This window comes from Cydia strobilella, chromosome 5 (assembly GCF_947568885.1).
Source record: "Cydia strobilella chromosome 5, ilCydStro3.1, whole genome shotgun sequence".
Taxonomy (NCBI): domain Eukaryota; kingdom Metazoa; phylum Arthropoda; class Insecta; order Lepidoptera; family Tortricidae; genus Cydia; species Cydia strobilella.
Window position 1 is genome coordinate 19,265,127 of NC_086045.1, and position 12,616 is coordinate 19,277,742.

A 12,616-nucleotide genomic window follows, 5' to 3' on the forward strand; every position below is an offset into this window, starting at 1 on the left:
ACTCAGTGCAAGTGTTATTTTAAACGTCAATCTTCTATGAAATTATGACGTATAAATAACACTTGCACTGCGTGTGCTATCAAAATCGTTGCAGACTTATCTTAGTCAAACTCTAAAGACTAATCTGATTCTTATTCGAACTTTAAAATACTTACGCCAAAAATTTCTTCAAACAAAAGTCACTCTTGACACTGACATATTCGATCCATATCGTATCTTTAGCAAATATTTGAAGTATCTTAAAGTTCGAATCAGGCCGTATGGCATTTAAAATGTAAAAGTCTGTTATGTCTATGTCTTAGAATAGACTAGACTGTCTTCTTTATAACTAGACTAATCAAATATACTAATAATATGAAAGATATCATATCAATGTAAATGGTGAGCAATCTCAGATATATCAATTCAGTACCTGATGATAAATATGTGAAAGGTTACAGAAAAACAAAAGGCAATCTTCGTAGACGTCTTACACACGCGTAGCCCCTCTACGAATCCTCGCGCCATTTTTTAATCACTTTAAGTGCTTGCTACGATTTGCACTTCTTTATCGTGAATAACTAAAGAAGAAGAATTGGTTATTATGAAAAATAATGTGGAATAGGTAAAGATTTCGTGACTATCTGTTGTCTGGAATGTAAGTATTATTCAAGTAATGTTAAATGGTATAAGGCTTTACGGGAGAAGTCATTTGATTTCTAACCGTAACTCTTATTGTAGAGATGCATTTCTGTTTTAAGTATAATGGCCAGTATGTTGCCGCTATGGACTTAAGGGTTAAGCTAAAATCTCAAAAAATAAAAAAAGTATTATTTGAAAATTGGACAAAATAAATATGTTACAAAGGTTGTCTTTGGTTGTTGTATCGATTAATGATTTTGCAAAGAAAAAATACTTCCACAATGCAGAAACTTATTATCATAATTTTTTTATGGGTGTTTTGCGGCTTTGTGATTTACGGCGAACGTGTATTTAGTCAGGGTCAATATGAAATAGGGCAGGGGTAATCTGTCCCGTCAGCCAGGAGACAGTGGTAACAAAAAGACGTTCATATTGTAAAATAAACTATCTTTGATCTTTAAAAGTTCTTCTTAATACGTTCTACTAACATTCTTTGTAAATGACCCATTATAGAAAGGGCCTTAGTAGCAGGTACTTTTAGGCGGGGTAGTACTAAGGCCCTTATACCTTATACATACATCCTTAGGCAATTATACCACAAAAATGCACATTTGATTAATTTTAATGTCAAAACTTTTCTGCCCTATTACCTATCAGAACTTGTACTTCCATTGTACTTATATTAATTTCTACACCATACTGGCATAATATCAACGTGAGAACATCTCCTCGTGTGCGAATCGATTCGCGCCGAATTATCACTGGATCTGTGACAGCGTCCCGTGGGATGACACGGTGCGCCGGCGCAGCGGCCCGTGCGCGCGCTCCCACGGTGTCGGGGACATGTCGAGAGTCCAGGAGAATCGATGACATTCGTGGATAATTGATTTTTTGCATTAAAAGCGCCATACTAGTAATGTAGTTGAACTACAGTTACCATAACCTCTATATTAACAAATTAACAATTTACGAAAATGTTGAAGTCAGCAAAAATCATTTTTTTATACGGTCCGATTGCCATCCTTTGGGTACGAATCCTAAAAATCTCATCGTTTTATTAATATCGGAATCTATGTTTTTATTTTATCATACTGGTATTAGGTGAGGGTCAATCGGTCCTCGCTAGGAGTACGGGCGGCCGATTGCCTTTAAGTTATATTTGGTAATATGTCTTTGTTTGAGGTGTTATATTAATAAGTTTTTACTCTCTGGGGGCTAACAATAGTTATTTGTTGAATTATTTTAAATTATCTATTATGTATTTACTGTAGTAATTATAGCCTATCTTTAATTCCTATTTCAATAAAAATCTCACGCTTGATCTGTAACAAAGCGAAGCCCCGTGGAACGACAGGACAGGCTTCCCACGCCGACACCAATGACATGTCACGCCTTTCGTTACTACGAATAATAAACCCATGGAAATATCAACTTCTAGGTATATTATTGTAAAAACAAGCTTAGTAACCATAGTGCACTACATAATCTGATGACGGTGAATGCAATATCAGCTGAAAGAAGAACTTAAGTGACTGGTTGTGTATTGTCTTCTTCCAAACATTTACTAGATTATTGATCCAGGCAACTACATAGTTGGATAGTGCATTTAACATTAATTTGAGTAGTAATTTGCGGATGAAATAAGAACGAGTGCGATAAAATTATCTTCTACATAAAGTAATTCGTTTCTTGGTGCCATTGCTATTAAAACAGGGCTTTTCAAAGCAAAATCGTAGCGTTTAATTTGTGTTTGTTGTTTTCTTCGTCCTTGGATCATTTCTGAACGTGTATGGAAGCATTTTCTGCGGGTTCAAAATCAAAGTAGGCAACATTTCAGAACCTAGCTCCTTGTTGCAAGAGCGCAGTCATATTCTGAAGTGCACAAATTGCCAAAAGTATCCGATTCATCTAGTCGAAGAAGCGTGATAGCGTGTAATTATGAGTGTTCACTTAACATGGCTCTCGGTCATTGTTTCTATTTTGCACCGTACGGGTTGATATTAGGGTTGAAAATGCGAGTATGGCAGTACCCCTGACTCGGGCGCAGCAGGTGCCCGGCACGCGCCGCCACGCGGCCCGCACGCGCTCACGTCTCTTGTCTGATTAGACGCACTTGCCACAAATGTTTGTTCCTAACTATAGGGAATAAAAGCTCTATTGTGCTGTTTGAATTGCAGTGCTACATGGAGCATCCATAATATTGTTATTGCTTAATTTGAAAGGGAAATAATAATAAGATAACGTTGACGTCAAACAGTAAACGAATATGATAAGTGAATGTTGCTTTATTCGTACAGGATGAAATAGATATAATTGCAATACTTGTAGATTTTTCAACAGAAGGAACGGTGTGGCCTTTTCTATTTCGTACATGACATCCATTTCAGAATACGATTTTAACTGCATTCACAAACCAACAGAATCAACTTAAATATATGATCACACACAAGGAAATATATTTAACAATATTTAATTTTATTCTCAACACCTGGCAGAGCACGTTTTCGTTAAATCTATTTCTCGTGACTCACATTACGAGCAAATGTCATTATCTACTTGCGGTTGTACACTACCCCATTATCTCGGTCCTAACCTAAACAATGTCGAAATGAAACTATTGGGGTGGTAATGGAAAGGCTTAGTTAATCGCGTTGATTGCCGGCGTTTAGCTGCGAGTGGATTAGGTAATCACTTAGCGGGTGTAGAAGTGATGGTCGCCCACAGACCAACCATGTACCAAAAATTTAAACAACGATTTCAAGCTAACATGATGGACATTTGCATTATAAATACTATTTTATCTTTATATTTACCATGGTAATTCCATGAAGATGGCATATGTACCTAACTGTACCGAAATATCATCATATCGATCCGATAACATAGACGTATGACGACACAGGCGGACACATAGCTAAAGGGGCCCACTGACTAACAGTCCGCCGGACGATATCGGTCTGTCAGTTAGAACAAAAATTTGACAGTACCGAACAACTGACAGGCCGATATCGTCCGGCGGACTGATAGTCAGTGGGCCCCTTAAAGGTTGAAATGCTATCTGTCGCTTAAAAGTTTAATCAGTGACTCATACGAGTACGTAGTGCATAATTGTTTTCCATCGTATTTTCTCGAAAACGTGTATTTGTCATGCTACTTCAGTCAAGCTCAGTACTTTTTGTATCGAGACTGACTGAAATAGCAAGACACGTTCGTACGTTTCCGTGAAAATAATTAATAATTATGCACTAAATCTGTAAGTATGTAATTTACCTATAGTTAGGTACGCGCCTTGTAAAGTCCACAGCAGCGCTTTGTAGAAACCATTTCATTTAATCTTCAGCAGCCATTGTACTAGATAAGTCTGAATACTGCCAAGTCCGCAACTCCGCAGGCCCTCATGAATTAGCAACGATCATAACACGTGCTAGAAGATTCAGGCGGTTACATCACGAGCCGGGCAGACGGGGTATTCCCAGCGGCGGGCCTAAGATCGAGATCGCTGGATTGACATTTTGCTGCCCCTGACGCCGCAGCGTCAATCTTTATTGCATTCTCACGGCGGCTGCCCGCTGTCACTTGTCAGGTGACCACAGACTTTTTCCTTCAAAAAAATACCTTATACGACGATTGACATGAGGAGCTTGACGACTTTCCTCCCTGGATATTGACATTATGGAACATGTTTTAACAATTTATTGTATATAAAGGGGTCGTTTGGCTTTTTTCGTTTTTATTATTATTATAGAATTTAGGAGCGAAAAACAAATTCCATACACATTTTTAAAAGCTCCTTTCTCTTAAAATCATTAAAAAATCTAAAAAATCTATCAACAAAGAGGCATAGAAAATTGCGCAAAAATATATTTTTAAATGGTAATATACCAAGAAGAAAATGGGGACAACGTTTGTATGGAGTACCGGACGTCCCCTTCCCTCTTAACAGGTGAAAATGCGTTGTTATTATTAAACACTAAACTGTACATCATATTTTTATTTACGCAAATGTTAACAAATTCACTGCTAAGCTGCCTTTTTAGAGCAACGCCGTAGACTGTAGTAGCGTAGTTTTCCCGATATGTAGCATAAATGGTTCGTGAAGGCGTAATAGGTAGTGAATATTATATAAAATCAATTTAATTCCAAACCATATATAATATTTATTAAAACGACAAATAAACCGGCCCGAATCGCAGAATTCACTACTACTCTACTCTACTCTACTCTACTCGTACTATAACATGTAGTCACATTTTCTCGTTCTAATCTCTTTTGCTATGCGGGGGCGGGGTAACAATAAAACCAAAATAGCCCATGATAATACAGAATTTATCGGCTCGGACCGTGGCGTGCACCGCTTGATGGATTAAATTGCCCTATCCCTATGACAACGTGGGTATGGAAAAAATACGCCGTATATTAAAAAACAGCTGGTCATTTTTCAAGCTATTCCTTTTGCTCCTGCGGAACAGGTGGCTGGTTTTTGTTTTATTCGGACGGTTTTGGACAAATTGTGCGTTTGCTCAACGCCTGCGCGGCGACCGCTGTTTGCGCTCCGCCCCTGATGAATTTGAGCAGGATTCTCGTGTTGAATTAGGTTACGCTGTTCCGTTTACAATTTATTTTTTAAATTTACATTCTTTGTTAACTCTTCCAGCGCACACAATTAAATTAATCGTTCAATTTAAAAAAGAAAAATCGATTTAGACCAAAATACCTACTTATAAAAGACAATTTGAGTATTAAATAGTATGGCAAGCATGTAAGTATATAATCACGTTCCATAGGTATATACTCTGGTTTCATCCCAACTTCTCATTAACCAGGAACACATTAGCATTGCACACAATTAGCCATTATGAAAACTTTCCGCCGACCGTTAACGTAAATAATGTTTTAAGCGTTCGCGGGCTACGTTTACAATTTTAATTGCTGCACGTAAAGTATATTCGCATTTTAATTGTTATATGTGAAGTGAATTCGCATTTTCCGGCGAGTTTTAATTATCGGGGTACGCGGGGTTACGCGGGGATACGCTGAGTTACGCGACCGCTCGCGATATTTATGGCGCCCTGCGTTCCGATACACTTTTTAACGTAATGAGCGCGAGGGTGCCACCCGCTTATGTACAATTGTTTTCTCATTACACTTAAAGGCACGATTTATGTGTATACAGCAGAGGGAGACAAGGAAGAATTAATGTGACATATACAAATTTATAATAGATACCTACTTTGATATTCGCTGATTAGCTATATGCATTAAACCTACGTAATGATGAAATTTATTCAATAAATATTAACGTTTTTGCCTGTGAAGTCAGATTGTTACTACTATTGTACAGTTTATTACATGATTCTGTTTAACGCTAGCTAGTAGCTAACTATAAATATAGGTACAGGTATACAAATATAGTTTGAGAGACAATTTATAAATTAATGTAAGATTGTTGTAATTGTACATTTTGCGGATAGCAAAGATTGGTGACATAAAAAAATAAGACAAAAAGCCGACACATTCCGCACAATAAGAGGCGGGTTCGTCTCAAGCGTCATCCCCCAGAATACAAAATAAGGGTCGTGCAACAGAGGCCGTACATTTTATACGTGATCAGATAACCATGGCGATGCCGCGCTCACCGATTCCAGATTCCATTAAACATTCAGAGGGAGCACACGTCGCCCGTGCTCACATAAAAATGAGTGCTTATTATGAAATTAGCTAGAGTTTGTACCGTGTTTTTTGCGAAGGCGCGCCGTCAGCGTCAGCCGCCGCCGAATTACTGGACACTAATTGGACTGTGGACATGTGACGGACGCCGCGGGAAAGCTGCGGGTTTTTTTTTCGAATTGACACTGCCCAATGGGAATCGTCCTTAAATCGTGTTTTTATCTTGTTACGCTGCTTAGGTAGAAATAAAAATTATTACCCATTTTCATTACTATTTTTATGTTTTATTAATGAATGTTAGCGTAGCAGAATAAATAAATAAGTAAAAAACACTACCATATTACCTTGTCAGTACCTCACTGTATATTCAGGTTTAGTAAATAAAACCGGCCAAGTGCGAGTCGGACTCGCGCACGAAGGGTTCCGTACCATTACGGAAGAAAACAGCAAAAAAATCACGTTTGTTGTATGGGAGCCCCATTTAAATATTTATATCATTCTGTTTTTACTATTTTTTGTTATAGCGGCAACAGAAATACATCATCTGTGAAAATTTCAACTGTCTAGCTATCACGGTTCATGAGATACAGCTTGGTGACAGACAGACAGACGGACAGACGGACAGCGGAGTCTAGGAATAGGGTCCCGCTTTTACCCTTTGGGTACGGAACCCTAAAAATAGGTGAATATTTAAATTTCTTACTGGTCACTCCGTAAAGTTCAGCATCCATAGAATATATATATATGGGAGTTATTATGCGTTCAGCGATAAATTATCGCTAAGTAGTGTCTAACCGCTGTAACTAATCGCTGAAAACTCGTCACCAACCGACCTTAACTAATTTAAAAGCATAACCACTTTTGAAATTCAATATAATCGCATCAAACCCCTTGAGTGTACCAAAATACAAGGGGAAAATAGGAAAAGCTACATTCATCAGATGTGGTTACGTGTTGGCATTTAATGTGACAAAAGGAAATAATCAATAGTTCCAATGACACTTAACGCCATTTCGTTTTTCGTCGCGTATTCAAAATTGCATCAAGCCTGTTTTAATTAAAATAACTGGGTACTGTCATTAAACTTTTTAGTCTCTTGAGAATTAACATCATTTAACATTAGCAAGCATTGTATGTAAAGAGGTGTAAGTGTGCACTAACCTGGACCCTGGCCTCCGTGAGGTCTATCTTCATTGCGATCTCCTCCCGCGTGTAGATGTCGGGGTAGTGCGTCTCCTGGAACGCCCGCTCGAGCTCCTTGAGCTGCGCGGACGTGAAGGTCGTCCTGATCCGCCGCTGTTTCCTCTTCTCCGTCAGGGAACCTTCGTGACCGCCGTATACTTTGTATGGTAATCCCGCTGTAACAAGCACAAAGTTTGAAGTAAGTATGGGATTTTCATTAAAATGGTCACGTTCATGTTAAGTAATAATGATAACTCTCTACTAAGATGATGTGGTCCCTGCACTTGTTTGGCATTCAAAAAAAATCGTAAAACTATGGACATTTTGGGTGTATGGTTGTACTAGAGGGGTTTGCTGCTAAAGGTTTAATACTTACTTATAGCTGTTTCTTTCACACACCAGTATATCTTATAAACTGAAATAGATATCACACACTAAAGAAAAAGTGACCAAAGTGCACCGGTGGCCGAGGCGGGAATCGAACCCGCGTCTTCAGCTTACGCGGCTAACGTCCTGACCACTAGACCACTTGGTACACGTTCCAACTTATCTGGTGTGTGCTATCTTTGTAAGGCTAGGCGCCTTTGACCAACTCTAAGGGCGAGCAGTACGTTGCTTACAACTCCTATACGAATTCTTTACTGGATTACGGTATAGCGCGAGAGATGGTGCTGCCATCTACCCAACTAGGGAACAAATCAAATTATTTTTATGAAATGTTTTGAATGGTGTTGGACTTTTTAGTGTATGATATCCATTTCAGTTTATAATCTATATATATATTTAGTTGTGTAACTACTTAAAAAACACAACTCAAAATATTTCATAAAAATAATTTGATTTGTTCCCTAGTTGGACCAGTATATCTATCATGTTTTTATTTACGCGATTTCATACATTGTACAGTTACGGAATTAGAAGGTTTGTCAGTTTTCGATTCTATGTAATGGCATTAAGGTTCAAAAGTGAGAAACCTTCACATTCCGAGACTGTAGGTACTTTATAAACATTATTACTCATTCAGTCCCACAAAAAGGCCAGAACATTTTTATTAGGGACGATATGAATTCCGCTCGGAATTTAAAACAATTAAAGGCAGGTACGAGGGAAGCCGCCTTTTCGGCTCCCCTCCAGTACCCCTCGCAGCGCTCGTGTGCGGGTAAATACCTACCTACCGCTCGTTTCATTATGTTCTAACACATGTCGTTTATTTGTTACTTTATTCAAGTATTTTGCACAGTGTTATAAAAATAATTAAGAAGTACCTATCTCAAGTCATAAAGACCAAATAATCGATTGAATGTAATAACTACATTTTATCGACTACGTGACAATGAAATATACATTTAGGGTGAAACAAATTGTACACATTACAATACCTAAGTTCAGGATGCTTTTCACAAAGGACCAAACCGTGGTTGATGACATAGCGAGGTCTAGAGCAACATATCCGGGGGGGCGTCGTGGTAGAATGCTCGCGATCCCAGAACGCCCCCCCAAACGGCATATTGTGGGAAACGCCGGTGTTGGTTTAGTGGGTAGGCTCCTCCCCCTCTTTTCTCAATGGAAAGAGGGAGGTGAGAGTCCCACATGCCCCCCATAATAGGGACGATGCGTAACAGAATTCCCACACCGAGAAAAAAAAAATGTCTAGAGCAACAGATTTTACTCTCATTTCCTGGTGAGTACCAGGAAATATGTCAGAATTATCTACTCTAGTGGTCCCTAATTAAAAGTTTTGGATTTATATTAGTTACACACTATTATTTAGCTTCACCGTGTATACATTAGGTATGTGTATAATATGTATATGTGCTTTAAATCTCGTAATTTAAATTTAAATCGCTTCCAACAATGCAATAATATGCTAACATGGAACGGATCTGATGGTGCAGCCGGAAGATAGCCAAAGGAACTCTTCGTTATTAAAACATAAGCACATTGAGTTTAGGCTCATAAGAAAGATCTCGAGAAGTACTTGATCACGAAAAGCAGACAAAGTACAGTCGGCAACAAATGTGTGTATCATATAAAATTGAAATCTTCTCGGGGCAGAGGTGTTGGGTTAGAGCTGGCGTAGCTTTATTTGACGTTCATAAGCGCATTGTTATATGCCTACTTGAATAATAAAATATATTTATCTTTGCTTGACGGTAACTTGCTTAAGTTAACGAAGTAGGTAGATGAAAATAATATGGCATGTTTTTAATTCTATTAGTTGAATATTTAGGGGAATGTTGGGATGAAACAGTCAGCCAGATTTTGAAAGACTTCCTTTTCTTTCGAAATTTTTTAAACGGATATATATATAAGCGTAAACAGTTTAGCTCTAGCTTCATGTTCTACAAACGTGTCCTGAAAAAACACACCAAATATAAACAGAAACGGAGACACAAAAATACAAAACCGTAGTAAAATTTTAAAACGCGCAGGCCATAACAATAAGCGGGCGCTCTGACCCACGATCCGCAAACTCAAATTAAACATCTTATGAACGGAAACATCTTGGCGAGATGCTCTTCATTAGGTTGCGAGGGGGGAGTGACACATCCCCCTTCCCCCCGCCACCGGAGGTTCTATTAATAATGCAAATGAGACCGCAGCTCGGCCAAGAAGCGCGGCTCGATTAATTCCGGTTCATTTGAGGTAATTGTCGTTGTGAGCCTGCGGTCTGCGGGCTTCCCTGACGTCCTTTTCACTGAATACGCAATACAAGATCCTGTTGTGGTAATTAATATTTGAGGCTTACATCCCTGACTCAAGTTTCGAGGAGATTAGGTGCCTTCATTTAAAGTACAGAGACAATTAAAAATATGAGTTTCGAATCTTTCCAGTCTACATCTATAGGAAGCTAACTGTTATTAAGGCTGCGTAAATATTTTTTATACGTGCACGGCATGTTATAAGTACAATATGAATATATTTTATGATTTTTTATTATGTTGTATACTACATTAACATAAATGTTAAAATCAGCTTTTTAAGGATTTTTCTTGGATCATTTTTTTTATCGGAGTTTATAAATTATAATTTGATTTTCACCTTTATAGTTTCTAATAATTTGAAATATTAACAAATGGATGACCGGGCTTAGAAATTAAAGTCAACTGTTTTTTATAACTGTAACTTGTTGCAACAATAAAACAATTCGCAAAAAAATCGTAGCATGCCTCGTAGCTTCGCGCTACGCCGTAGAAGCGAAGGCTACGATCGATACGCTCCCACGCGACAACCCGCGCTACGAGTTTTCCTACCGCACTATATATATTTATAGCAAGATTCTCTATCTATGTATACCTATATATATGTATGTACCTGGTACCTACAAGGAGGGTCCCTTCTAACTTTTGATACAGGTTTGAGAAGCGTCAAAGTTGCGGTTTGTTGAGTTCCTTAAGGTATTAAAATAAGCGCTTTACATCTGTTGTTATTTTATTAAAATTAGGTATTTTATTGAAATGATTGATGTATACGTTGCTTATTATTACGCGCATTACGCGAATACGATTGTGTGTAAGTATGTGCATCTAAAACTTTCGAAATTTGATTGGTGGGTACATTTTCTTCATTAAAAAATATCACAGTGTTCAATGCACCAGCAAGTGAATTAAAAATTGCTGAGTGCAGAACAAGTGAGTTAGTCCTCCACCGCGTATATGCATAGTGTTTATAATATGTATGTATATATATTGATATTATTTATGTTTATATATTTATTGGTATTTGTATAGCAATATGTCTATATATATATGTAGTAATATAATTTGTGTAACATTGTTAATAATGTTGTCAATTTCCAAAATTGCTTAGGTATACTCGTATGTAGTTATGTTATCCGAATTATTTTTCTCACTGCACCCACATTCGAGAATTTCTGTTTTGCTCTATGGTTGACTGGTAGAGAATACTTATATAACTTATATTTTATTGTGCAATAAAGTTTAAAATAAATAAATTAAAAGGTGCAGCACAACAAATATAACTTTACCCATTGCATAATATTTGTACCTATGGCCCGTGTTCACATAGATAGCAAGTTTTCAATTATTGTCAGTAGTGAAAAAACCAGCCAAGTGCGAGTTGGACTCGCGTGCGAAGTTCCGTACAATTATGCAAAATACGGCAAAAAAATCACGTTTGTTCTATGGGAGCCCCACTTAAATATTTATTTTATTTGTTTTTAGTATTTGTTGTTATAGCGGCAACAGAAATACATCATCTGTGAAAATTTCAACTGATGTCATCGTCCACTTTCCTCTTAACTGCCAAAAATAGATGAGATAATAATTTGTACAAAACGCACGAAAACATCAGCAATACGTCAAAATTACATCACGACGGTTACGCAACAAATAATACCTAAATCCAAATTTACACTCAATCGACACGCAAACCCTGCCGCCTTTCATCAAATCCGTGTTTACCAACACGTTAGTCGCACGTGCTCGTAATTAATCGTCAGTTACCAATTAATTCACAGGTGATATGATCCGAGACCACCCCTCCCACCCCCTCCCCTCGGTTAATTACCAGACGGCGAGACTTGAAGGGCGCTAAGGACTTATCTGGGCCGTACACGGGGGAAGCCTGGAACGTACCTGCTTCGTTGTACCTACATGAAATTATAGGTAAGGGTAAAGAAAAGCTTTTATAAACATGACTTTGTTTTGGACAAAGGCTGGAATGCCCTGTAGGGTTAGTTATTCAATAATATTTAAATTTGTAGTGTTAACACTTATGGGATCGTACAAATCAGTTATTAAATAAACGATTCAAAATGGTCAATGCATAATGACCGAAGGTTAAAACAATGTTATAAATTGAATTTTTATTTTTATTTTTATTTACGGCGACTTAATTTGTTGTTAATCAATAAAAACATTCTCTATAACGACAGTTATCCTCAAAGAACCCGCCTAGCGGGTCGCCGGCAATGAATGTGTTAATAAGTATCATAATTACAACATGAGTCCAAGGAGGCGCCAGCATGTTTTTTAGTGTTCCGTACCCAAAGGGTAAAAACGGGACCCTATTACTATATAAGACTCCGCTGTCTGTCTGTCTGTTTGTCTGTCTGTCCGTCTGTCCGTCTGTCCGTCTGTCACCAGGCTGTCTGTATCTCATGAACCGTGTTAGCTAGACTAAA

At 37.9% G+C, this 12,616-nt stretch overlaps 1 protein-coding gene across 1 annotated transcript in view; it reads right to left on the reverse strand.

Annotated features, from left to right (window-relative positions):
- LOC134741488 (paired mesoderm homeobox protein 2B-like) overlaps positions 1-12,616 on the reverse strand; it is a 46,875-nt gene that overhangs the window by 25,017 nt on the left and 9,242 nt on the right. The window contains exon 2 of the mRNA XM_063674280.1: positions 7,450-7,646. Within this exon, the coding sequence (XP_063530350.1) occupies positions 7,450-7,646 (197 nt within the window). The remainder of the gene's footprint in view (positions 1-7,449; positions 7,647-12,616) is intronic.